Consider the following 27,855-nt stretch of genomic DNA (forward strand, 5'->3'; position numbering starts at 1 on the left):
TAAAATAAAGTGGTGATCCTAACTGACCTAAAACAGGGAATATTTACTTGGATTAAATGTCAGGAATTGTGAAAAACTGAGTTTAAATGTATTTGGCTAAGGTGTATGTAAACTTCCGACTTCAACTGTAAAAGTGAAAGTCACCCAGTAAAATACTAATTGAGTAAAAGTCTAGAAGTATTTGGTTTTAAATACATAGAAGTATCAAAAGTAAATTTAATCGCTAAAATATACTTAAGTATCAAAAGTAAAAGTAAAACAAAATATTTTCAAATTCCTTGTATTATTAGGCAAAACAGACAGCACGATTTTCTTGTTTATTTATTTACTGATAGCCAGGGGCACACTTCAACGCTCAGACATAATTTACAAACAAAGAATTTGTGTTTAGTGAGCCTGCCAGATCAGAGGCAGTAGGGATGACCTGGGATGTTCTCTTGATAAGTGTGTGAATTAGACAATGTTCCTGTCCTGCTAAGCATTCAAAATGTAACACGTACTTTTGGGTGTCAGGGAAAATGTAGGGAGGAAAAAGTACAATATTTTCTTTAGAAATATAGTGGAGGTAAAGTAAAAAATATAAATAGTAAAGTAAAGTACAGATACCCAAAAAAAGTACTTAAGTAGTACTTTAAAGTATTTTTACTTAAGTACTTTACACCATTGCACATACCGGCACATACAGACACACACACACATCCACTGTTTGGTTGCTGTTGTATTTTTGCTGTTGCCAGTGTCTTCTGTCTGTGTTGTTCGTTTTGTCTTACATTGTTTTTTATCCCAGCCCCCGTCCCCACAGGAAGCCTTTTGCCTTTTGCCAGGCCGTCATTGTAAATAAGAATTTGTTCTTAATTGACTTGCCTGGTTAAATTAAATAAAACAAATACATACAAAAAGTTGCTATGAGTTATGGGGAGAAAGAAACATGGATTATTGGTGTTGTAGAACTTTTACTTGTCACGTTCCTGACCTGTTTTCCTTGTTTTTGTATGTGTTTAGTTGGTCAGGGCGTGAGTTGGGGTGGGCATTCTATGTTATGTGTTTCTATGTTTGGTTAAATGTGTTGCCTGATATGGTTCTCAATTCGAGGCAGGTGTTTGACGTTTCCTCTGATTGAGAACCATATTAAGGTAGGCTGTTCTCACTGTTTGTTTGTGGGTGATTGTTCCTGTGTCCGTGTCTGTATGCGCCACACGGGACTGTTTCGTGTTTTCGTTTGTTTGTGTAGTCTGTACCTGTTCGTGCGTTCTTCGTGTATATGTAAGTTCTCAAGTTCGGGTCTGTCTACGTCGTTTTGCTGTTTTGTATTTTCCAAGTGTTTTTTCGTGTTCGTCTTGTCGTTAATAAATATTCATTATGTCTTCATTCAACGCTGCGTTTTGGTCCGACCCTTACTCCTTCTCCTCATCCAAGGAGGAGGAATTAGACAGCCGTTACAGAATCACCCACCAACAAAGGATCAAGCAGCGGGGTAACGGGCAGCAGCGACAGCAGCGGACAATTACACAGGACTCCTGGACATGGGAGGAAATTTTGGAGGGAAAAGGTCCATGGGCACAGCCAGGAGAATATCGTCGCCCTCGTGAAGAGCTGGAGGCAGCTAAAGCCGAGAGGCGGTGGTATGAGGAGGCAGCACGGAAGCGAGGCTGGAAACCTGTGAGTCAAGCCCAAAAATGTATTGGGGGGGAGGCTACAAGGGAGTGTGGCGAAGTCAGGTAGGAGACCTGCGCCAACTCCCCGAGCTTACCGTGGAGAGCGAGAGTACGGGCAGACACCGTGTTATGCGGTAGAGCGCACGTTGTCTCCTGTACGTGTGCATAGCCCGGTACGGGTTATTCCACCTCCCCGCACAGGCAGGGCTAGATTGAGTATTGAGCCGGATGTCATGAAGCCGGTCCAACGCATCTGGCCACCAGTGCATCTCCTCGGGCCGGCATACATGGCACCAGCCTTACGCATGGTGTCCCCGGTTCGCATACACAGCCCAGTGCGGGTTATTCCACCTCCCCGCATTGGGCGGGCTACGGGGAGCATACAACCAGGTAAGGTTGGGCAGGCTCAGTGTTCAAGGGAGCCAGTACGCCTGCATGGTCCGGTATATCCGGCGCCACGTCCCCGCCCCAGCCCAGTACCACCAGTGCCGGCACCACGCACCAAGCCTCCTGTGCGTCTCCAGAGCCCTGTTCCTCCTCCACGCACTAGCCCTATGGTGCGTGACTCCTGCCCATTACCACCAGTGCCTACACCACGCACTAAGCCTCCTGTGCGTCTCCAGAGTCCTGTGCGTCCTGTTGCTGCTCCCCGCACTAGCCTGAAGGTGCGTGTCCTTAGCCCGGTACCTCCAGTTCCGGCACCACGCACCAGGCCTACAGTGCGCCTCAGCCGGCCAGAGTCTGCCGTCTGCCCAGCGGCGCCTGAACTGCCCGTCTGCCCAACGGCACCTGAGATGTCCGTCTGCCCAACGCCGTCTGAGCTGTCCGTCTGCCAAGCGTCGCCTGAACTGCCCGTCTGTCCTGAGCCTTCAAAGCCTCCCGTCTGTAATGAGCCTTCAAAGCCGCCCGTCTGTACTGAGCCTGCAAAGCCACCCGTCTGTAAGCCTTCAAAGCCGCCCGTCTGTCCTGAGCCTTCAGAGCCATCCGCCAGACAGGAGCCGCTAGAGCCGTCCGCCAGACAGGAGCCGCTAGAGCCGTCCGCCAGACAGGAGCCGCTAGAGCCGTCCGCCAGCCAGGAGCAGCCAGAGCCTTCCGCCAGCCAGGAGCAGCCAGAGCCTTCCGCCAGCCAGGAGCAGCCAGAGCCTTCCGCCAGCCAGGAGCAGCCAGAGCCTTCCGCCAGCCATGAGCAGCCAGAGCCGTCCGCCAGCCATGAGCAGCCAGAGCCGTCCGCCAGCCATGAGCAGCCAGAGCCGTCCGCCAGCATGAGCAGCCAGAGCCGTCCGCCAGCCATGAGCAGCCAGAGCCGTCCGCTAGCCATGAGCAGCCAGAGCCGTCAGCCAGCCATGAGCAGCCAGAGCCGTCAGCCAGCCATGAGCAGCCAGAGCCGTCAGCCAGCCATGAGCAGCCAGAGCCGTCAGCCAGCCATGAGCAGCCAGAGCCGTCAGCCAGCCATGAGCAGCCCCTCAGTCCGGAGCTGCCCCTCAGTCCGGAGCTGCCCCTCAGTCCGGAGCTGCCCTTCATTCCGGTGTTGCCCCTTAGTCCGGTGCTGCCCCTTAGTCCGGTGGGGTTAATTTGGAGGGTGGCCATTTGGAGGAAGATACAGAAGCGGGGTTTGACTATGGTGGGGTGGGGACCACGTCCGGAGCCGGAGCCGCCACCGTGGACAGATGCCCACCCAGACCCTCCCCTAGACTTTAGGTGGTGCGCCCAGAGTTCGCACCTTGAGGGGGGGGGGGGGGTTCTGTCACGTTCCTGACCTGTTTTCCTTGTTTTTGTATGTGTTTAGTTGGTCAGGGCGTGAGTTGGGGTGGGCATTCTATGTTATGTGTTTCTATGTTTGGTTAAATGTGTTGCCTGATATGGTTCTCAATTAGAGGCAGGTGTTTGACGTTTCCTCTGATTGAGAACCATATTAAGGTAGGCTGTTCTCACTGTTTGTTTGTGGGTGATTGTTCCTGTGTCCGTGTCTGTATGCGCCACACGGAACTGTTTCGTGTTTTCGTTCGTTTGTGTAGTCTGTACCTGTTCGTGCGTTCTTCGTGTATATGTAAGTTCTCAAGTTCAGGTCTGTCTACGTCGTTTTGTTGTTTTGTATTTTCCAAGTGTTTTTTCGTGTTCGTCTTGTCGTTAATAAATATTCATTATGTCTTCATTCAACGCTGCGTTTTGGTCCGACCCTTACTCCTTCTCCTCATCCGAGGAGGAGGAATTAGACAGCCGTTACATTACTGTTTGCTTACTTAGACTCGGACCAAGCTCCAATTAGCAATAGCTAAATTACCACTGGGTATGAATGAGACCAAACATTAAAATAATTTTAATTAATTTATTAATTCAGATTTTCTTGACTTTGTTTTTACAAAGATGTTAAATAACTTAAATACATTCTTCCCAGTCATTCGTGATCTGTTTATACCTACAAGCTATACACATGAGGTAGAGGAAAATAATTTACGTTCCCATAAGACATGAATAAGTGAACATCGACAAAGCTTTGTTGGTATAGTATTATCACAAATGATAATACATGTTTGTTTTGTTATTAGCAAGCACAGCACAAATCCTAACAAAAATGTACACGGTGATTGTGACCCTCTAAATATCATTTGTTGTGATCCTTTCCAAGACCATCAGAGTATACCAGTATACCAAAAGTTGAATGAGTTCGCACCAACACTACTTTTTGTTTGGTCAGTGTGTTTATCTGCACAGATGGCTATGTTACTGGGTACAGACAGAACCCATATACCCCTCACCAACCCCTCAAACAAATGGGTCATGCTACAAATCGGGATGCTACAAAAATAATTGTGTAATATTGTGCCATGTCAATTACATAAAAAAAGCTGATTATCATCCATTTAATAGCCTTTAGAGTTGCCTTTCGATGTGTTGTACTGTATATAAAACAGTTGAAAAAGGGAAGAGAATTGTTGAGTTACTAAATTTGTTAGGATTTGTTTTGTGCTTAGGAACGGCAAATGTTAGAGTTATCTTTAAGAACAATTATGCTGACTTTACAGTATTCACTGTCTCTTGAAGCCTCCACCGCAAAGAAGCCAAAACCCCATACAAGCCTCAAGAAAATAAACTGAGTAAAAAATACAAGTATATAAAATCAGTTATGACTTAATGTTATTTACATTGAACACATGCTCATAATATATTTTAAAATAATTTATCTTTCTTTTATTTTCATTTTTCCTACAAAATAGATTTTTAAACATGATCCTCTGACAACTACACAGTGCAGAGCTATGAGTTCAAAAATAGAATATGAAGGACTAAGACAATGACATTGAAGAACAACCATTGTATCATGCCGTCCTTTGTCTTGAAAAACTTAGAATATAAAACATACAAAATACATGCAATGTGCATACTGTATTCCTCTCTCCATGACTCTGTTGACCATTTGTATCCATTCAATAAATTCCCACTGTAGAGAACCACAGTCTTGGGCAGGGGAGTGTGGAAGCTGTGGGAAGCAGGCATTTATGCTCAGGCTTTCAGCATAGCCATTATGGTTTCCATGTAGCGTGCAAAGTTCTATGTATATGTTTTGACCATTCTTTATTTGGCATGTCTCCTCATTTTCAAAATGTTTGGAATTCAGCTCTAGAAGATGAACCAACCATCCTTCGTTAGGCTAGACTCCCTTCAGATATAAATCCTGTGAGCGTCACTGATTTAAAACTGTAGGCGAACTGTAGTCTATCTAACATAGTCGGTGGTCAAAGCTATTTTCGAGGGTATTGGCATGCTATTTACTAATGTTGGTACTCGTTTGGCACTTGTTTTTCACTTACTGATGATCACTTACAATCAAAAGTTTACAGCAGCAATGTACTCCATATTCATGGTTTAACCTTATATTTTATATTTTACCTCTTGCCTTCCCAGCATCAAATGTCTTGGTCCTAACCTCCTTATTGCTACCAACGTCCTCTTTAATTGCCTGTGACATTTTACCATGTGCCTCATTCTTGTCTCTATACCACAGGAGAATAAACCACTGCTTTTTACAATAAACAAAAACATCTGCACTGTATATATTCATAAATACAAGGTCTTTAAATACTTTAAAGGGAAATTATAAAGGGCTTCTGGGGCTTCAGTGCGTGAATGGGGCTATCTTACAATGTTGGGTTCCTCACTCAGTAGTTCATTCTCACCCACTTAAAACAAGGCAAAGACTGTATACCTAAAGGGAATCTAAAGATGACATTGCATCTCACGAGTTATTGTAGCTGTTAACAGGGTTGGCTCTGCCTTTGCCACCAGTCATTTTAAACTTCAAACATCCAATATTAAATGTTAGTCATACAAATCTTACTGTACAACATAATGGTAACCTGCTTTAAAGAAAATGACCTTCAAAACAACACAAAAGGAGATTGTACCTTTGCAGTCGCGGAGATCTGTTAGCAATGCTCCAAACAATGGATAGACAATGCATAGGCTACAGCTAGAGCATACATTTGCTTTGTTGTCGCAAACACATTTTGTCACCATAATACACCTTAAGCTTCAGCAGGACTATCTCTAAAAGACCGCATTTGCCTCAGGGTGTTAATTTTTAAGCCATTTTGCAGACATGTCAAGATGGATTTTAGTTTCCATAGCATCATACTGTTAATTTTCAACCTCAACCATTTATCCTTGTCAATCAAATGGTGCACTCTAGAGAGAGGAAGGAAGGATATGAGAGTGTAGGTATAGAAATAGGGGTTACATTTCTCCTGTACCCATAGTTTGCCGTTTTCTTTACTTTATAGTAATATTACTAGCAAGATTGGCTTTTCCTTTTTAAACAGAGTGCTAACTAAGTACCAAGAAGCAAGGTGACATAGTTGGGTTGCTATTACTTAGAGCATTAGTCAGCTGATTGGAAGATGCATTCTCTACTGGTCAGGTGGTCGGTCTCCTGTTGTCACGGTGACAGTAATAGACACTAGACTCAGAAAAGCAAGGCCATTCTCTCATTGAACTTTCGATTACATGCAGATTTTCAGTTTTTCTTTTTACTCTTTCCAAATAAGTATAGTGGTTTCAGTTATTCCCTGAACGTTAGTTGAGTTCGCCTAAGAGTAGCCTAAAATTACTGGCAAAGAAAAGGACATTTCTGTACATGTATTCACCAACAATTTCACTCTAGTGTAAAAGAATCACAGACAAATGAGCGTGTTTTCTCTCCTCGGGAAGGAGTAGTCCCTAAGGGTCCATGAATGATCCACAGAGAGACACAAAGAACACAAATGTGCTGCTTTCCAAAGGGCCTTGTCAAAACAAATCATAACGCAAAAGAGAGCGAGAACACACAAACAACAATACATTTGTGTAGTTAGTGGTTTGTTTAAACATATTCAGAGAAGTGGCAAGTGTATATAATATCATTATAATACAATTTAATTTATTTACATACATATGCATACACACATTGGTGTGTGAGTGTAAATATGTGTGCGTATAATAAATCTTACACCCTGTGTTCTTAACAGTTTCAGAATATGGTTGCCATGATTGCCATATGAGTTGTCATTTGACTCCCCTGCACCCTCACTCACCGCCAACACACACATTTCTACATTGGGCAAGGCCCAAAAGCCAGTCTTTTACCATTACGGTCATTCTATTGGATCCTCATTAACAGCATGCTAGCCGGAGACAGCTGCCAAGTGCTGCGTTTTCTCACTGTTACATCTGACTGGATGTTGAATAGGCGAGGTAGCCTTTATCCAAGGCTCTAACTCTGCAACCAGAAAGCATGAGACACGTGTTGACCCGATTGTCAGACAAGGCCAATCTCTTGCTGCAACCCCAACACCCATTGGCTGGGGCCACAGGGCATTAGAACCAAACCCACACAACAGAAAATCCCTCAAAGTGCTAAGGTTCTCCAACTCCATTGTCTTGCTCTCTCCTCTAAGACTGGGCTACCCTTTACAGGTGTAGACCTCCTCTCTCTGTGTGCACTGCTTGCATTCGACGTAGCAGCACCAGCGCACCTGACACTGGCATGGCCGGGTCACCACGCGGCTCTGGGTATTGTGGCCCCTGCCGCAGCAGATAGCGTCGCAGTTCTTATCCTTGTAGCACTTCCTGGCCGAGGTGCCTGGCGAGTACTTGCTGGGCCGGCAGAAGCTGGGCGAGTCCTCGATGTGGAGCAGGTCCATGGTGCGTGGGATTGGGTCATTGCTGGGGCCTGGTGGGGGCTGCTGCTGCTGGGGCCGGGCCTGGGAGATTTCCCCCTCCCCCGTGGCCTCGTTGGTGGAGCTGCCCACCTTCAGAGAGGTCTCATAGCGCTGTTTCAGCTGCTTGCCGATCTCATGGAAGGGCGAGAGCTGCCTCCAGCATGTCTGGACGGTGCAGGAGCCTGAGACGCCATGGCATTTGCAGGTAGTCTCTACCCCGGCTTTGATCACCTGGTGGTGGGAGAGGAGAGGAACATACAGACAGTCAGCCACCACAGGGGATCAAAGGGACAGCCTGAGAACTACATAATATCAACTTTGACCAACTTTATACTTTGTATAGTAAGCAAGATTTCAAAGAAGAAGAAAACTACCTAGACACTCCCCTGTAATTTCTACAGCACAATGGGTCTATGTAATACGTCCTAATTAATAACCTCCAATATGAAGACTTTACTCATATCATACATGGGACCTCAATGTATTAAAATGCGATGAGCACCGAGGCCATAATTATATTTTCTGCTGATACTCCCACCACAGAGTTGGATTATCTAGAGGATCTACTTATTGCTGATAAACTGTCATTAACATAATAACAATTTACATGGCAACATTGTCACACTGACATCACTTCCCGACCAAAGACCAAAACATGTGGTACACTATAAGCAATAATTTAAAAGAGAATCTTTGTGGGTGGGAGGGACGATACATACTGTTATGATAATATTGGGTAATCGAGTTTGATTAAAGTCATCATGGTTATTACTAGTAGTAAGTGGAGGACATAGCTGAGGCACTTTTTCTGAAGAAAAGATCCCTTGAATTCCACATCCATGGGAAAGAAGGAGACAGGATACCCAGACCCTGGCCCCTGTTCTTGGGAGACAGGATACCCAGACCCTGGCCCCTGTTCTTGGGAGACAGGATACCCAGACCCTGGCCCCTGTTCTTGGGAGACAGGATACCCAGACCCTGGCCCCTGTTCTTGAGAGACAGGATACCCAGACCCTGGCCCCTGTTCTTGGGAGACAGGATACCCAGACCCTGGCCCCTGTTCTTGGGAGACAGGATACCCAGACCCTGGCCCCTGTTCTTGGGAGACAGGATACCCAGACCCTGGCCCCTGTTCTTGGGAGACAGGATACCCAGACCCTGGCCCCTGTTCTTGGGAGACAGGATACCCAGACCCTGGCCCCTGTTCTTGGGAGACAGGATACCCAGACCCTGGCCCCTGTTCTTGGGAGACAGGTCCATCTCTTTCACCAGGCCAACTTCATAATACTGCAGTTAGACCAGCACGTGGAAAGCTAAACAAATCTATTTTACGTCAAATATGTTGAGGCCCGAAGATTTCTCAAAATGCATATAATGGGATCTATTCAACAGATGGCATGGAATATGGACTCACTTCTGACCATTAATGTTCGACAAACTAACATTTTCAGGGGTGAAAGGGTTGTTGCTTGGTCAAATACAGCACAACAGTAAATAGTACACGTTGCGACATTGCTTGAACTCTCTATGGCAGGCAATGGTTCATTTGTGTACAGCTCAGTCAGCATCAACTGACCACAACATAAAAAAGTTGTGTGAAAATCCATAATGCATGTTCTCCAAAGGAGGCTTGGACTGGACAGACAGTTTCTCTCCGGTTCTGTTCTCACACACTGGGACACAGCTTGGTGGATAAGAAAGACGTGGTGCATATTCGCCACACTTGCAGTTCAGTTCAGGAACATTTGAGATGTCAGCTTTAAACTGTTCTAGGGATGCATAGCCTAGCACATTCCAAGGTGTGTGCTCCATATGGGACGTGGTACACCTCACTACATGTGCAAATAAGAAAAAACCTGAACCAAAACAGCGTTGTAAATCTTTTATCACAAATCAAATATCCTGAGAGAATGGATTTGGAGAGCCAAGTTGAAGAGGAAGAGCACACCATAGGTCTTTGGGGAGAGCTTTCTGTCTGCTAACAATTGGGGAAGTGTGCTTCTGCTATAATTTATATTCATACTAAAATGAAAATGGCTACAATATGAGAAAATCTGAGTAAAGCTAACGATGCCAGGACCTTGACTTTGCTTTGGCTTGACAATTTAAGACCATTCTCTCTTCTTTTTGATTTTACTATTAAAATCACATCCAAGCTGAAAAACCAAACCCTCGTTCCCGCACCACAAACAATTGTCTACTCTCGCCAAGGCACAAACGAAGGCTGTTATCTCTCTAATTTCAGAGGGAGAACCAAAGGTTGATAAACAAAAGTTCTCTTATTTGACTGAATTTAGCAGTCAATTTAAGTGATTTAGGCTGGCCTTTTATCTTCCTATTAAGTGGGTGCTTTAGAATCTATAGTATATGTTTAACAACCACAGCATGTGGGTAAACGATTCTCTGTCGACCACTGGAATGTAGTCATAAAAACTCTGTCATTGTTATTCCTCTCGTGGTCACATTAAATTCCTATCTGGTAATTTTCACTGGTTCTGGTAATTTTGCTGTGTCTTTAGACTGATGTCAACTTAGAGAACAATAATTTAACAACCCAACATTATATATGTAGAGATGTGTATGTAGGAGAATATATTCACCCTAGAATACGCCCATAGAACTCAACTATCTCAAGAGAGGGCAACGCATTCAGTAGCTCTACAAGGCCTAGATATATCAACCTCCACTATCAATCAATCAATAACTAAATCACTCAATCAATCAGTCAATCAGTCAATCAACCATCAAATAATCATACAGTCCTTTTTACAGCAACAGTTGTGACGAGTTGTGAGTTGTGGTTCCATCACACGAATCAACAATATCAAATGCACTGCATCATCCAACACGGCTCCACTCTACACTCACCTTCATGCCCACGTTAGTGTTGTGCATGTCCACGCGGGCACGCAGGTCCTTGTTGGAGCGTTTTCCCAGGAAGTCCTTGACAAACTTGTTGCTGTACTTCAGGTTGTCTCCACAGCCGCCCCACTGCCAGGCCTTGCGGTTCTCCAGGTCTGGTGCTTCATCACAGGTGCAACGCTCCATCCGCCCGGCGCTACACGCCTTGGCCATGGCGTGAGTCAAGCCTGCTGAGGAGACGGCATACAGGAAGGCTGTCTCCTTAAAACCTGGAGAGAGATGTGGAGCAAGGGCAAGAATCAGATATCAGTTATAAGCTACCAGCGTCCTACTGGACGCTCAAAATAAGCCATTGAATGTTGACATCACATTAAAAATAACCCACAACACTCTACTGTACTATCTACTATGGCCATTCAATGTTATACCATTCAATGATGGCAGCATAAATTGCAAAAATGTCTCTCCCCCTCCACCCATGAACATGAGTTATCTGCATGCTGAAAAAGTCTAACTCAGATCATATTACATGTATAGTGATATATGAAGTTGAGAAGCTTTTCTTTCCCTACCTCTCTTTAAAATGTTGGCTCTGTAGCGACCCTCTAAAGAGCAGTTCCACCTCTCGAAGCGGAACTGGTACTGGCACTCCAGGGCGCTCATGCTGATGGCCTCCATGAGGGTCTCGGCCACGCCCGGGTCTCGTCGACACATCCGCCTCTGCTTTTTCTCCAGTTTGAGCCGGTCGCACAGCTTGTAGTGGGCCCTGCCCACGTTCTCCTCGGGTTGGGAGCTCAGCGGTAGAATGGACAGGGGTTCATTACCTGTCAGTCTGGGGAGACAGAGAGAGATACCCGTTAGATATTGTCAGATGCTCCTGCTGTGCTCCTGCTAGCAACGCTTTGACCCAAGGGCCTTCCTCAAGTTTATTCCAGGCATTACCTGTCAATCTGGGGGAAGAGAAGGAGATGTTGTACTGTAACACACGATTAGGAGGGTTCGGAGAATTAAAAATCAACTACGTAACACTCAGTCAGTACTGTGGACTGGAAATGTCAAGAAAATAGTGTGCTAAGTCCCAGATATAGAAGGCTGACCTTTATGGTCTAAGTCAGAGCTGGTTAATGTTCGAGGGAATTCGGCTGCCATTTTTTGAAGGTTGCATCTGAGTACAATGGTTAATGTTCCGGGGAATGCAACGTTTTCTGGAGATTGAGATCAACATTCACCATGTCTGTGTATATAGCACATTCTCAGCAGCTGAAGAACGCTCTGTGCAGATTTCTCTCTTTCAGGGTAGTTACCAATAAGGTCGCTAGTCATAACATCGCTGGCTAGCTAGCTAGATTGATACAGAGTGGTTAAAGGACATGTTAAGACAGATTTAAAACAATGGTCCCACACAGTCAATTTGACCGTCACACCACAGGCATGCTAAACAGTAGCCAACCAATGGAGACCTATCATATCGCAGGGACTAATGACTGTCACTCACGGCAACCAGCGGTGTATAGATTTAAACATGATCACACAGCAGGCTTTACAGCCTCATTATAGAATCCTCATACAAACTTCCAGTATTCATGACCCTAAAGCTGCAATTCATTTGAAATATAATGAGGCTAAGCTTAGTTTCTAAACACGGTATAGGAGAACATGTGGTAGAGTTGCACTCCTTTCGTCAGTTTATTTAAAGGAAGCGTATATAAAACACACAAGCTAGCCCGGGGTCTGCCGCATAGCTGGCAAAATCCTCCCTGACTGACCAGCGTTCTGAGGTTGTGACGGATAGGCAAAGCAGAGCATTACTTTCACAAACAGACGCAGGGGACATGACTGTCAGTCTGTGACCATGTTGGTCACACCATCTGACAGGATTGGCAGGGTAGATGTTCATTATGTGCAATTTCAGGGCCACTTTTACACCGTTAAAGTGAAAGAGAAAAATAAATGGATTTACAGAAGAATTCACAAACAGACTCCTACAACAGACCCAGGAACATAATATGCCATTACTGAAAGAGTTTAATGCCTTTACAATGTCAATGTTTCCCTGCTAATATTGACACCTGCTATATTTGACAACAATCTGGGGTTGTCCTGACAACAGCCATCAACAAGGGATAAACATATTAGATTTACTCTGGAGGTGACAAGGAGAGGTTGTTTTTCTTCTTGTCTCCTCAATATAACTTCAGTGCTCTGCTCAGTGCCATACGGTGACCTGTCTCTGGCCTCTGCCATCAAAATGTTGGCATTTAGCAATGGGCCTTGAGTGAACTTCCCTTCCATCAATCTCAATAAAACAGCAGAGGTTTATTTGATCTAATGTGTTTAGCATGTCACCAGACAGAAAGCTGAGGACAGGATCCTATTTTAGTTACCTTGTCATGTTCAAGTGAATCTGGTGTGTCAGATTTGGATGACACAGTTCTGATCTCATTCACAAAACAATGAACTGATTGCACCATGCACAATGAGAGTTCCATGCAGACATCACCCGTCACATGGGCACAACAGGAAGCAATAGCTAGTCTAATGAGTAACTATGACAAGTGAACCGTACAGTAACTCTTCAGTGAGGAAAGATTCAGTCCTGGTCTGTAAGAGTAGGACACAAGCTAATGAGAGAGAGAGTGAGCAAGACACAGACCGCCAGCCAGCCAGTCAGCCACTATTAGCATTTAGCTAGCGTGTTCCTGATGCCAATGAACCAGAAACCTATTCAATTCAATTTCCAGCCCATGAGTCATTTGGGTACAACTATTAACCAAAGTCACGGCCATAGAGATTCCTTCCAGATGTCCCAGGCATAGACCGCGTTGCAGCGAATGTGAACACGGATTGATTCACAGTCTGTATCTCTTCGAGAGTTACTGGGTACTTCTGCCATCTGTGTACTCCTCTGTACACTTTATGAACTCATTTGTCTTCTGTCATTCAGAGCCAAACGGCCTCAATGAAGAAGTCACAGAGGTCATGTTACACACAGAGAGAGAAATCTTTCAAAACTGATAATAACTGATTGTGAAGTGTTTCCCCTGGAGTCTAAAACTATTACATATATGGCCACATAGTCATACTGCATACCAATATCCTATTATGTTAAGCCTATGTTAGCTTACGTTATTAGCATGTTATTACACCTTTTCTGTGGAATACTATACAGTGCTTTCATAACCTACTATGTACATGGCATGCCCCATATGAAGAACATGATCTCAACAGTCTAGTGGGGTAAAGGGCAGGTTTTGCGATTTGTGTATTCAGATCAGGTCAAATGGCTCCTATCTCTTTTTTTTCCAAAACATGTTTGCCTTTCCTAACTTGTCTGACAACTATGATTTTTTCTAATGGAAACCTTACAAGCTGTGTCTTGACAGAAATTGTTCTCCTTCAGGGAGTAAAAGAGCTTAAGTACATAGTAGGATAGTCTGGCCAGACTGTGCCTCATTATGTACTGTACGTATAGCGATACTCCAAACATACAAATGCTATCTTTATTCATCTTAATTGTTATTCATGTTGATACTATGTGTATCCACTATTGTACGTCTACAACACAGTGAGGAGAAAATAAATAACTCTAGAGCAAAATGCACCTGTTGATAAACGTGCACATTGACAACATTTACACAACACTTCTGCAGTGGGCTAAGGCTCAATATTTGAATGATGGCAACACCATTTAGAGTAGCTGCTTAATTAATTTCTACATGCCATCAGGAGAGCCAAGAGAATGTAAACTCCAGCCATCACTCAACAAGCCCTATGATATACAGTTGAAGTCGGAAGTTTACATACACTTATGTTGGAGTCATTAAAATTCGTTTTCAACCACTCCACACATTTCTTGTTAACAAACTATAGTTTTTGCAAGTCGGTTAGGACTTAGGACATCTACTGTGTGCATGACACAAGTAATTTTTCCAACAATTGTTTACAGACAGATTATTTCACTTATAATTCACTGTATTACAATTCCAGGGGGTCAGAAGTTTGCATATACTAAGTTGACCGTGCCTTTAAACAGCTTGGACAATTCCAGAAAATTATGTCATGGCTTTAGAAGCTTCTGATAGGCTATTTGACATCATTTGAGTCAATTTGAGGTGTACCTGTGGATGTATTTCAAGGCCTACCTTCAAACTCAGTGCCTCTTTGCTTGACATCATGGGAAAATCAAAAGAAAAAAAATTGTAGACCTCCACACGTCTGGTTCATCCTTGGGAGCGATTTCCAAGCACCTTTCCAAGTACCACGTTCATCTGTACAAACAATAGTACGCAAACACCATGGGACCACGCAGCCGTCATACCGCTCAGGTAAGAGACGCGTTCTGTCTCCTAGAGATGAACGTACTTTGGTGCGAAAAGTGCAAATCAATCCCAGAACAACAGCAAAGGACCTTGTGAAGATGCTGGAGGAAACAGGTACAAAAGTATCTATATCCACAGTAAAACGAGTCCTATGTCAACATAACCTGAAAGGCCGCTCAGCAAGGAAGAAGCCACTGCTCCAAAACTGCCATAAAAAAAGCCAGACTACGGTTTGCAACTGCACATGGGGACAAAGATCGTACTTTTTGGAGAAATGTCCTCTGGTCTGAAACAAACATAGAACTGCTTGGCTATAATGACCATTGTTATGTTTGGAGGAAAAAGGGGGAGGCTTGCAAGCCGAAGAACACCATCCCAACCGCGAAGCACGGGGGTGGCAGCATCATGTTGTGGGGGTGCTTTGCTGCATGAGGGACTTGTGCACTTCACAAAATAGATGGCATTATGAGGAAGGAAAATTATGTTGACGCAACATCTCAAGACATCAGTCAGGAAGTTAAAGCTTGGTCGCAAATGGGTCTTCCAAATGGACAATGACCCCAAGCATAGTTACAAAGTTGTGGCAAAATGTCTTAAGGACAACAAAGTCAGGGTATTGGAGTGGCCATCACAAAGCCCTGACCTCAATCCTATAGAAAATCTGTGGGCAGAACTGAATAAGTGTGTGCGAGAAAAGAGGCCTACAAACCTGACTCAGTTACACCAGCTCTGTCAGGAGGAATGGGCCAAAATTCATCCAACTTATTGTGGGAAGCTTGTGGAAGGCTACCCAAAACATTTGACCCAAGTTAAACAATTTAAATGTGTGCTACCAAATACTAATTGAGTGTATGTAAACTTCTCATCCACTGGGAATGTGATGAAAGAAATATAAGCTGAAATAAATCATTCTCTCTACTATTATTCTGACATTTCACATTGTTAAAATAAAGTGGTGATCCTAACTGACCTAAGACAGGGAATTTTTACTGGGATTAAATGTCAGGAATTGTGAAAAACTGAGTTTAAATGTATTTGGCTAAGGTGTATGTAAACTTCCGACTTCAACTGTATTCCTGAAACGTAATAATATACAAACTTTACTGAACTTAGATATCGCTGGAGGAATAAAATAAGCGATGTTGCCCAGGAGATACAAAGTGGAACCGATTATTCATGAAGCTTGACAGTCTCAGTAAATGAAGTACCTGTTTTTAGAAAAAAATTATAATAATTCCTAGAGATTTGACAGATGTAAGCATCACACTCCTGAAGTCTGTAAGAACAAAAGAAACAACATCCGGGTGCTGAGTTATAGCCTTTGTAATGTACTGTACACAGCAACTCAATTATGTTAGGCACAATGGTTGCTCATGGCATAACTCCAGACTGTTTGCTACCGGTTGTGCTAAACTATACATGGGTGTGCCAGTATTACTAATAACAACAGTGGTGAAACTCCACAGACAAAAACGTTGTCTTCATTTTCTCAATCGTATCACCATGACATGTTACATTCCTTGGTGGACACGACACACATCAGGAGCCTCAACCACTACTGTCACTATCACAGTCTCCTCAGTGTTAACTCTCCATAGAGCACAGATGCCTGGCTGTCTGCCTGCATGGCCCTGCGGCTATCCAAGACAAGGGTCAAATAAAATGTCATTCCTCAAAAGTGTCTGTGTGCTGTGACCTCTGTCTATCCATCCATCAGTCTGTCCATCTGTCTGCTTGCCTGTGTGTCTATCTGAGACACAAAGAAATTCTGAAGCTGGAGAGAGGCAAGAGACAACACTGATCCTTTGGGCTACTGCTCTGCCTGCCTAGCTGTGACTGACTTCCACATGAAGGCATATTTTTATCCAGTTACCAAGAAGGCTGGGGGGCAAAGTGCGGATAGGAGGAGAGATTTGAGAAAAGGGAGAAACACTTCACGTCTTGCGAGAAGTGTCACGCCCTGGCCTTATTATTCTTTGTTTTCTTGATTATTTTAGTTAGGTCAGGGTGTGACATGGGTAATGTTTATGTTTTGTTGGTTTTGGATGTTTATTTTGGTAAAGGGGTTATGGGGTGTAAAATATGGTTTTGTGTTTAGTGTAGATGTCTAGCGTTGTCTATGTTGGTGAGTGATCTAGAGGAGTCTATGGTTACCTGAATGAGTTCCCAATTAGAGACAGCTGATGTCGGTTGTCTCTGATTGGGAGCCTTATTTAGGGTAGCCATAGGCTCTCATTAATTGTGGGTAATTGTCTATGTAAGAACGTTTGTAGCCTGTCTGTATGTGCACAACGTTTGTAGCTTCACGGTCGTTTTGTTGTTTTTTGTATAGTTTGTATTAAGTGTTCGTCTTTCATTTAAATAAATTCATTATGACTGCATACCTCGACGCGTATTGGTCCGACCCATGCTTCTCCTCATCAGACGAAGAGGAGGAGAACGATCGTGACAGAATTACCCACCATAGGACCAAGCGTCATGGAAGGCGGCAACAGGACCTAACCACAAAGGATTTCTGGACATGGGAGGAGATACTGGATGGTAAGGGGCCTTGGGATCAACCTGGAGAATATCGCCTCCCTCGTGAAGAGCTGGAGGCAGCGAAAGCCGAGAGGAGGCGATATGAGGAGGCAGCACGGAGACAAGGCTGGAAGCCCGTGAGTACAACCCAAAAATTTCTTGGGGGGGGCCTTAAAGGGAGTGTGGCGAAGTCAGGTAGGAAACCTGCGCCTACTCCCTGTACTTACCGTGGAGAGCGAGAGTACGGGCAGACACCGTGTTACGCAGTAGAGCGCACGGTGTCTCCTGTACGCGTGCATAGCCCGGTTCGGTACATTGCAGCTCCACGTATCGGCCGGGCTAGACGGAGCGTTGAGCCATATGTCATGAAGCCGGCCCAACGCATCTGGTCACCAGTGCGTCTCCTCGGGCCGGCGTACATGGCACCAGCCTTACGCATGGTGTCCCCGGTTCGCCTACATAGGCCGGTGCGGGTTATTCCACCTCCCCGCACTGGTCAGGCGACGGGGAGCATAGAACCAGGTAAGGTTGGGCAGGCTCGGCGTTCAAGGGAGCCAGTACGCCTGCACGGTCCGGTATTTCCGGCGCCACCTCCCCGCCCCAACCCAGTACCACCAGTGCCTCCTCCACGCACTAGTTATATGGTGCGTGTCTCCAGCCCTTTACCACCAGTGTCTAAACCACGCACCAAGCCTCCTGTGTGTCCCCAGAGTCCTGTGCGTCCTGTTGCTGCTCCCCGCACTAGCCCTGAGATGCGTGTCCCCAGCCCGGTGCCACCAGTCCCGGCACCACGCACCAGGCCTACAGTGCGCCTCAGCCGGCAGGAATCTGCCGTCTGCACAGCATTGACTGAACTGCTCGTCTCCCCAGCGCCATCTGAGCCATCCGTCTCCCCAGCGCCATCTGAGCCATCCGTCTCCCCAGCGCCATCTGAGCCATCCGTCTGCAATGAGCCTGCAAAGCCGCCCGTCTGCCATGAGCCTGCAAAGCCGCCCGTCTGCCATGAGCCCACTGAGCCGTCCGCCAGACAGGAGCCGCTAGAGCCGCCAGCCAGACAGGAGCCGCTAGAGCCGTCCGTCAGACAGGATCTGCCAGAGCCGCCAACCAGACAGGATCTGCCAGAGCCGCCAACCAGACAGGATCTGCCAGAGCCGCCAACCAGACAGGATCTGCCAGAGCCGCCAACCAGACAGGAGCAGCCAGATCAGTCAGCCAGCCATGAGCAGCCAGATCCGTCAGCTAGCCATGAGCAGCCAGATCCGTCAGCTAGCCATGAGCAGCCAGATCCGTCAGCTAGCCATGAGCAGCCAGATCCGTCAGCTAGCCATGAGCAGCCAGATCCGTCAGCTAGCCATGAGCAGCCAGATCCGTCAGCTAGCCATGAGCAGCCAGATCCGTCAGCTAGCCATGAGCAGCCAGATCCGTCAGCTAGCCATGAGCAGCCAGATCCGTCAGCTAGCCATGAGCAGCCAGATCCGTCAGCTAGCCATGAGCAGCCAGATCCGTCAGTTAGCCATGAGCAGCCAGATCCGTCAGCTAGCCATGAGCAGCCAGATCCGTCAGCTAGCCATGAGCAGCCAGATCCGTCAGCCAGCCATGAGCAGCCAGATCCGTCAGCCAGCCATGAGCAGCCAGATCCGTCAGCCAGCCATGAGCAGCCAGATCCGTCAGCCAGCCATGAGTAGCCAGATCCGTCAGCCAGCCATGAGCAGCCAGATCCGTCAGCCAGCCATGAGCAGCCAGATCAGTTAGCCAGCCATGAGCAGCCAGATCTGTCAGCCAGCCATGGGCTGTCCCTCAGTCCGGAGCTGCAGTCCCTCAGTCCGGAGCTGCAGTCCCTCAGTCCGGAGCTGCCATTCCTCAGTCCGGAGCTGCCCCTTACCCTGGAGCTGCCCCTTACCCTGGTGCTGCCCCTTACCCTGGTGCTGCCCCTTACCCTGGTGCTGCCCCTTACCCTGGTACTGTCCCTGACCCTAGTACTGCCCCTGACCCTGGTACTGCCCCTGACCCTGGTACTGCCTCTTACCCTGGTACTGCCCCTTAGTCTGGAACTGCCCCTGAATGCAATGGGGTTAATGTGGAGGGGGGTCGTTTGGAGGAGGCCTAGGAGGTGGTTAGGTACTGTGGTGACGTGGGGACTACGACCAGAGCCGGAGCCGCCACCGTGGAGGGGAGCCCACCCAGACCCTCCCCTAGACTGTGTATGGTGCGCCCGGAGTTCGCGCCTCAAGGGGGGGGTTATGTCACGCCCTGGCCTTATTATTCTTTGTTTTCTTGATTATTTTAGTTAGGTCAGGGTGTGACATGGGTAATGTTTATGTTTTGTTGGTTTTGGATGTTTATTTTGGTAAAGGGGTTATGGGGTGTAAAATATGGTTTTGTGTTTAGTGTAGATGTCTAGCGTTGTCTATGTTGGTGAGTGATCTAGAGGAGTCTATGGTTACCTGAATGAGTTCCCAATTAGAGACAGCTGATGTCGGTTGTCTCTGATTGGGAGCCTTATTTAGGGTAGCCATAGGCTCTCATTAATTGTGGGTAATTGTCTATGTAAGAACGTTTGTAGCCTGTCTGTATGTGCACAACGTTTGTAGCTTCACGGTCGTTTTGTTGTTTTTTGTATAGTTTGTATTAAGTGTTCGTCTTTCATTTAAATAAATTCATTATGACTGCATACCTCGACGCGTATTGGTCCGACCCATGCTTCTCCTCATCAGACGAAGAGGAGGAGAACGATCGTGACAAGAAGAAGCTGCTGTGGCTCGTCTTGTGCATGTTTCCGCTCTGTGGCAGACCAGTGTACATTCAAATGCTATCACAGATGTGCTTTCATTCCAGTTAATATTTACAGGAGGAGCTGAGAGGAGGCTATCGGTATTAGGTTTTAAAACACTGATGGAAAGGATCATTTTACTTCTTAGAGCTATCCTCAACATGCACTATGGCGCTCATGTTACTTTGAATTGTGCTGCTGCATGTTGCATAACAAGCACATTGGAAGAGGTGTTAGACAAAGAAGGAGAACCAAAAACCGTACAGGCAAACTAGCTAAAGATCAGTTTAAAGATCACTTTACCTCCATAACGTGACCTATAGGAAACCCAATGTCACACACTCACTCAGACGATGCTGAGTTTTGCATAGCCCAGTGTCACACACTGCAGCATGAACTCATTTAACTCAGAACAAAGGATGGAGTCAAAAAGGAGAGTATTGTGCACATACAGTAGCACTCCAGAAACTGATCTTGCAAGATCTTTGGTCTGAAAGTAATTTTTCTGTTTCTAGGAACACAGGAGTTCACAGGTTCTGAGTAGGAATAATGGAAAGAGCTGCCCAACAACAATGTCTCAATATCTATGATCCTGAAACATAACAAACAAACAAAACTACAGGGTGTACATGGTAACAATGTAAGGTATATGTTAACAAGGAGGTATAGTTTGCGGTGTAGTGAGCTACTGCTGCTAGGTTTAGGTCTTACACATTAGAATGTAAGAGCATGTAGACCTGTGTTTTTCTATCGTGAACTGTTTTCAGAGGCTGTTTCTGTTTGAGGTGTTGGCCCAGCAACACACATGGAACATAACACCAACAGAAAAATAATAAAGTTCACTATTATCCTACGTGAGGTGGGATTCTTAATGCTGTTTGCTCAGCTTTGCTTTTTCCTAACACTCACTCATTCACTCACTCATACACTCCTCACTCACACACAGACATCGTCGACCGAGGCTTCAAACAAGGCTAATCTCACTCGTTACCTTGCCTTCTTCCTCCCTGCCTGTGCCTTTAACGGTGGAGTTTGTTTAGGCCTTTCTCTCCACCTGTCAACACTCCCCATTGCCCGTGACATTTACTTTATATACATTTTCCAATGCACATGGCTGAGTGAAAACGACTCATTACGCAGTGTGTGTGTGTGTGTGTGTGTGTGTGTGTGTGTGTGTGTGTGTGTGTGTGTGTGTGTGTGTGTGTGTGTGTGTGTGTGTGTATGTGTGTGTGTGTGTAGGTGTGTGTGTGTGTGTAGGTGTGTGTGCGCGTGTGTGTGTGCGTGTGTGTGTGTGTGTGTGTGTGTGTGTGTGTGTGTGTGTGTGTGTGTGTGTGTGTGTGTGTGTGTGTGTGTGTGTGTGTGTGTGTGTGTAGCCACACATCCCTGGAGGACATAATTTATTCAGACTAAACTTTGCCGTCATCACCCTTCTGACTTTGTGTCAGAGCACCGACCACGACCCTGGACTGTCCTGGACTGCTGCTGCACTGGTATATAATATGGCTGTTAATGTCACTCTTCATCTGGGGTTTATGAAGGGTTTATGAAAGGTTATTAAGGGTTACATGTGAAGGGGTAGTACAAGAACATTTAACATAATCAAATATTGGCAGCTTGATAATAACCTTGATATCACATAACCTTTGGCCTAATATTGATCATGCTAATGAGTATGTGATGAGTATGCAATGACTCATTCATTACAAACATATGCAAACATGCTGAGATGCTGGCGAGTCATTCACACTTCATAACATCAGTATGTCAGAAAGGCAGCTCAGTACAAAATCTGCAGTCACATGGGACTAATAAAAACACATGTTGTGCCACAGAGAGCTGCAGTGCAACTAACTGATTGCTCTGTAACAAATTTGCTCTTGCTGTTGTGAACTACTTCATGAGTAAGTGATGAACGTAAGACAAAAACTATTGATTTTTAGACCTCCAGATTGTTCATTAACAGTGTCAGGCTACGTTGGCTTTGATTGACATCTAGTGATGCTGAGTGAAGAAAACAATAACTGACCCCCCTACTCCAATCAGATCCATGCTTTTCCAGACTGCAAACAATTGGTGGTTTTGAGAGTTCCAATGGGCATTTGGGACATTACATATTACACTTTGCTGTAATATGAAAATACAGTATTACAATCCCCATTGTCTTTCGCCAATGGCTATTCTGGTTGCACACACTGGCGGATTTACCATTAGACAGAAGAGGCCTCAGGCCTCACATCATTAAGGGGCCTTGTTAGCTGGGCATAATAAAACAATATATATTTGAATTTTTATTAATAATTTCTCTGCTTGAGAACCTCCATAATAAATAAGGCATAATAAATAAATAAATAAAAAATCCCCATCAAAATCCGAATGTTTTGTACCAAAGCTGACATGTCAGACAATAGGGTGGGGGGGGGGGGGGGGGGGGGGGGGCAACTTAATATTAGGAAGGTGTTATTAATGTATGGTATAGTCAGTGTGTATCAAACAGAGGCTACTGAAGGTTAGACAAATGTGCAGCTAGTGTGTACCCTTTCACCATCTCCATCCCACTTGACCAACAGGTGTGGGTGTGCATGTGTGTGTGCATACACTTGCATGTCTGCATTTGTGTGTGTTTGTGTGCGTCACGCACCTGCGCAGGCATGTGTTTCTACCTAAAGTCAACACCTTTAAGAGTCAAGAGTCAACCCTGGCTGAACCCTCCTGAACAGAAAAGCAAGAAACTACAGTTTCTCCATCAGTCTCAACTTAGTCTCAACTTGAAACTAAAGTTTCTCCATCAGTCTCAACTTGAAACTAAAGTTTCTCAATCAGTCTCAACTTGAAACTACAGTTTCTCATTCAGTCTCAACTTGCTGGTTTTGTGGTCTGGTGTCTCTAAGGTCAACTCCCTCTCCCCTCTCTCCCTCCCTGTCTCTCCTCTCTCCCTCCCTGTCTCCCCTCTCTCCCTCCCTGTCTCTCCTCTCTCCCTCCCTGTCATCCCTCTCTCCCTCCCTGTCTTCCCTCTCTACCTCCCTGTCTCCCTTCTCCCTCACTACCCCCTACCCCCACTACCCCCCTTACCCTCCTTTCTCCCCCTCCTCTTCCCCCCTTTCCCGCTGCCTCTCTCTCTGCTTTCCCTCTCCTACCCCCCCCCCCCCCCCTGCTCTCCCCATTCCTCTCGCCCTCCTCACCCCTACCTACCCCCACAGGCCAATTTACTCTAAACGAATGCCAATCCCTCCAGCTGCTGGCTCAAAACAAAGCCTGTTCCCAGAGAAAACAAACCACCCAGCTGTCTTACGAAAGGTAACCCAAAACAATGGCATCCAACCAAACAGACAGACAGACAGACAGACAGACAGACAGACAGACAGACAGACAGACAGACAGACAGACAGAAATGTGAAAAGTGAGCAAGGCAAGCAGACAGAACCAGGTCCCATATTAAAAAAGCAGCCACCTGTCCATATAATGCTATATCAGCACTAAGACCTCTAAGACTCTTTGTAAATACAAGCCCTGGGGTAGTTCACCTTATCCCCTGTCTGTTAGGGACAAACTACCATGCTCACCTCAGAAAAGTAAAAATGTGATCTAACCCTATCCAGACATTTTCGTCTTTTTAGCTTCTAGTCATGAAATCTATGCAGCCTACTCAATCACTTTTTATAGCTACTGTTTACAGGCCTCCTGGGCCGTATACAGCGTTCCTCACTGAGTTCCCTGAATTCCTATCGGACCTTGTAGTCATAGCAGATAATATTCAAATTTTTGGTGATTTTAATATTCACATGGAAAAGTCCACAGACCCACTCCAAAAGGCTTTCGGAGCCATCATCGACTCAGTGGGTTTTGTCCAACATGTCTCTGGACCTACTCACTGCCACAGTCATACTCTGGACCTAGTTTTGTGCCATGGAATAAATGTTGTAGATCTTAATGTTTTTCCTCATAATCCTGGACTATCGGACCACCATATTATTACGTTTGCAATTGCAAAAAATAATCTGCTCAGACCCCAACCAAGGAGCATCAAAAGTCGTGCTATAAATTCTCAGACAACACAAAGATTCCTTGATGCCCCTCCAGTCTCCCTCTGCCTACCCAAGGACGTCAGAGGACAAAAATCAGTTAACCACCTAACTGAGGAACTCAATGTAACCTTGCGCAATACCTTAGATGCAGTTGCACCCCTAAAAACTAAAAACATTTGTCATAAGAAACTAGCTCCCTGGTATACAGAAAATGCCTGAGCTCTGAAGCAAGCTTCCAGAAAATTGGAACGGAAATGGCGCCACACCAAACTGGAAGTCTTCCGACTAGCTTGGAAAAGACAGTACCGTGCAGTATCGAAGAGCCCTCACTGCTGCTCGATCATCCTATTTTTCCAACTTAATTGAGGAAAATAAGAACAATCCTACATTTCCTTTTGATACTGTCGCAAAGCTAACTAAAAAGCAGCATTCCCCAAGTGAGGATGGCTTTCACTTCAGCAGTAATAAATTCATGAACTTCTTTGAGGAAAAGATCATGATCATTAGAAAGAAAATTACGGACTCCTCTTTAAATCTGCGTATTCCTCCAAAGCTCAGCTGTCCTGGGTCAGCACAACTCTGCCAGGACCTAGGATCAAGAGAGACACTTAAGGGTTTTAGTACTATATCTCTTGACACAATGATGAAAATAATCATGGCTTCTAAACCTTCAAGCTGCATACTGGACCCTATTCCAACTAAACTACTGAAAGAGCTGCTTCCTGTGCTTGGCCCTCCTATGTTGAACATAATAAACGGCTCTCTATCCACCGGATGTGTACCAAACTCACTAAAAGTGGCAGTAATAAAGCCTCTCTTGAAAAAGCCAAACCTTGACCCAGAAAATATAAAAAACTATCGGCCTATATCGAATCTTCCATTCCTCTCAAAAAAAATTGAAAAAGCTGTTGCGCAGCAACTCACTGCCTTCCTGAAGACAAACAATGTATACGAAATGCTTCAGTCGGGTTTTAGACCCCATCATAGCACTGAGACTGCACTTGTGAAGGTGGTAAATGACCTTTTAATGGCGTCAGACCAAGGCTCTGCATCTGTCCTCGTGCTACTAGACCTTAGTGCTGCCTTTGATACCATCGATCACCACATTCTTTTGGAGAGACTGGAAACCCAAATTGGTCTACACGGACAAGTTCTGGCCTGGTTTAGATCTTATCTGTCGGAAAGATATCAGTTTGTCTCTGTGAATGGTTTGTCCTCTGATAAATCAACTGTATATTTCGGTGTTCCTCAAGGTTCCGTTTTAGGACCACTATTGTTTTCACTATATATTTTACCTCTTGGGGATGTCATTCGAAAACATAATGTTAACTTTCACTGCTATGCGGATGACACACAGCTGTACATTTCAATGGAACATGGTGAAGCCCCAAAATTGCCCTCGCTAGAAGCCTGTGTTTCAGACATAAGGAAGTGAATGGCTGAAAACGTTCTACTTTTAAACTCGGACAAAACAAAGATGCTTGTTCTAGGTCACAAGAAACGAAGAGATTCTGACAATTAATCTTGATGGTTGGAAAGTCGTCTCAAATAAAACTGTGAAGGACCTCGGCGTTAGTCTGGACCCTGATCTCTCTTTTTGACGAACAAGGATAGCTTTTTTCCATCTACGTAACATTGTAAAATTCAGAAACTTTCTGTCCAAAAATGATGCAGAAAAATTCATCCATGCTTTTGTTACTTCTAGGTTAGACTACTGCAATGCTCTACTTTCCGGCTACCCGGATAAAGCACTAAATAAACTTCAGTTAGTGCTAAATACGGCTGATAGAATCCTGACTAGAAACAAAAAATTTGATCATATTACTCCAGTGCTAGCCTCCCTACACTGGCTTCCTGTTAAGGCAAGGGCTGATTTCAAGGTTTTACTGCTAACCTACAAAGCATTACATGGGCTTGCTCCTACCTATCTTTCCGATTTGGTCCTGCCGTACATACCTACACGTACGCTACGGTCACAAGACGCAGGCCTCCTAATTGTCCCTAGAATTTCTAAGCAAACAGCTGGAGGCAGGGCTTTCTCCTATAGATCTCAATACCCATGTGAGAGACGCAGACTCGGTCTCAACTTTTAAGTCTTTACTGAAGACTCATCTCTTCAGTGGGTCATATGATTGAGTGTAGTCTGGCGCAGGAGTGTGAAGGTGAACGGAAAGGCTCTGGAGCAACGGACCGCCCTTGCTGTCTCTGCCTGGCCGGTTCCCGTCTCTCCACTGGGATTCTCTGCCTCTAACCCTATTACAGGGGCTGAGTCACTGGCTTACTGGTGCTCTTTCATGCCGTCCCTAGGAGGGGTGCGTCACTTGAGTGGGTTGAGTCACTGACGTGATCTTCCTGTCTGGGTTGGCACCCCCACCCCCCCCCCCCCCCCTTAGGTTGTGCCGTGGCGGAGATCTTTGTGGGCTATACTCGGCCTTGTCTCAGGATGGTAAGTTGGTGGTTGAAGCTATCCCTCTAGTGGTGTGGGGGCTGTGCTTTGGCAAAGTGGGTGGGGTTATATCCTTCCTGTTTGGCCCTGTCCGGGGGTATCATCGGATGTCTCCTAACCCCTCCTGTCTCAGCCTCCAGTATTTATGCTGCAGTAGTTTATGTGTCGGGGGGCTGGGGTCAGTTTGTTATATCTGGAGTACTTTTCCTGTCTTATCCGGTGTCCTGTGTGAATTTAAGTATGCTCTCTCTAATTTTCTCTTTCTTTCTCTCTTTCTTTCTCTCTCTAGGACCATGCCTCAGGACTACCTGGCATGATGACTCCTTGCTGTCCCCAGTCCACCTGGCCATGCTGCTGCTCCAGTTTCAACTGTTCTGCCTGCGGCTATGGAACCCTGACCTGTTCACCGGACGTGCTACCTGTCCCAGACCTGCTGTTTTCAACTCTCTCGAAACCGCAGGAGCGGTAGAGATACTCTTAATGATCGGCTATGAAAAGCCAACTGACATTTACTCCTGAGGTGCTGACTTGCTGCACCCTCAACAACTACTGTGATTATTATTATTTGACCATGCTGATCATTTATGAACATTTGAACATCTTGGCCATGTTCTGTTATAATCTTCACCCGGCACAGCCAGAAGAGGACTGGCCACCCCTCATAGCCTGGTTCCTCTCGGGAGTTCTAGGGAGTTTTTCCTAGCCACCGTGCTTCTACACCTGCATTGCTTGCTGTTTGGGGTTTTAGGCTGGGTTTTTGTACAGCACTTTGAGATATCAGCTGATGTAAGAAGGGCTATATAAATACATTTTATTTAATTTGATTTGATATTGTAAAGATAACAGGGGGAATTCTTAAAGAAAATCTGGTCTGGGTGTGACCTCTGGAGGGCCCAAGCCATCGTCCCACCTGGTGTCTCATGGACCAGGCCCTGCCAGAGGTAGTAGGGATGTCAGTGTGGTATTCTCCATCTGGCCTGGCCTGAATCCAAGGCTTCTGCCTAGGCTATGTACTACTACTGACTGAACTGAAGCTCGAGTGAAAGAGAGAAAAACCAACATTCCAA

The 27,855-nt window shown here is 45.6% G+C and overlaps 1 protein-coding gene across 1 annotated transcript in view; it reads right to left on the reverse strand.

Annotated features, from left to right (window-relative positions):
* Positions 1 to 3,967: 3,967 nt before the first annotated feature.
* wnt9a (wingless-type MMTV integration site family, member 9A) overlaps positions 3,968 to 27,855 on the reverse strand; it is a 32,964-nt gene continuing 9,076 nt past the window's right edge. The window contains exons 2-4 of the mRNA XM_055866139.1: positions 11,284 to 11,543; positions 10,718 to 10,980; positions 3,968 to 8,080 (exon numbers count right to left, since the gene is read on the reverse strand). Coding sequence (XP_055722114.1) covers positions 7,592 to 8,080; positions 10,718 to 10,980; positions 11,284 to 11,543 — 1,012 coding nt within the window. The 3' untranslated portion in view covers positions 3,968 to 7,591. The remainder of the gene's footprint in view (positions 8,081 to 10,717; positions 10,981 to 11,283; positions 11,544 to 27,855) is intronic.

This window comes from Salvelinus fontinalis, chromosome 17 (assembly GCF_029448725.1).
Source record: "Salvelinus fontinalis isolate EN_2023a chromosome 17, ASM2944872v1, whole genome shotgun sequence".
Classification (NCBI taxonomy): domain Eukaryota; kingdom Metazoa; phylum Chordata; class Actinopteri; order Salmoniformes; family Salmonidae; genus Salvelinus; species Salvelinus fontinalis.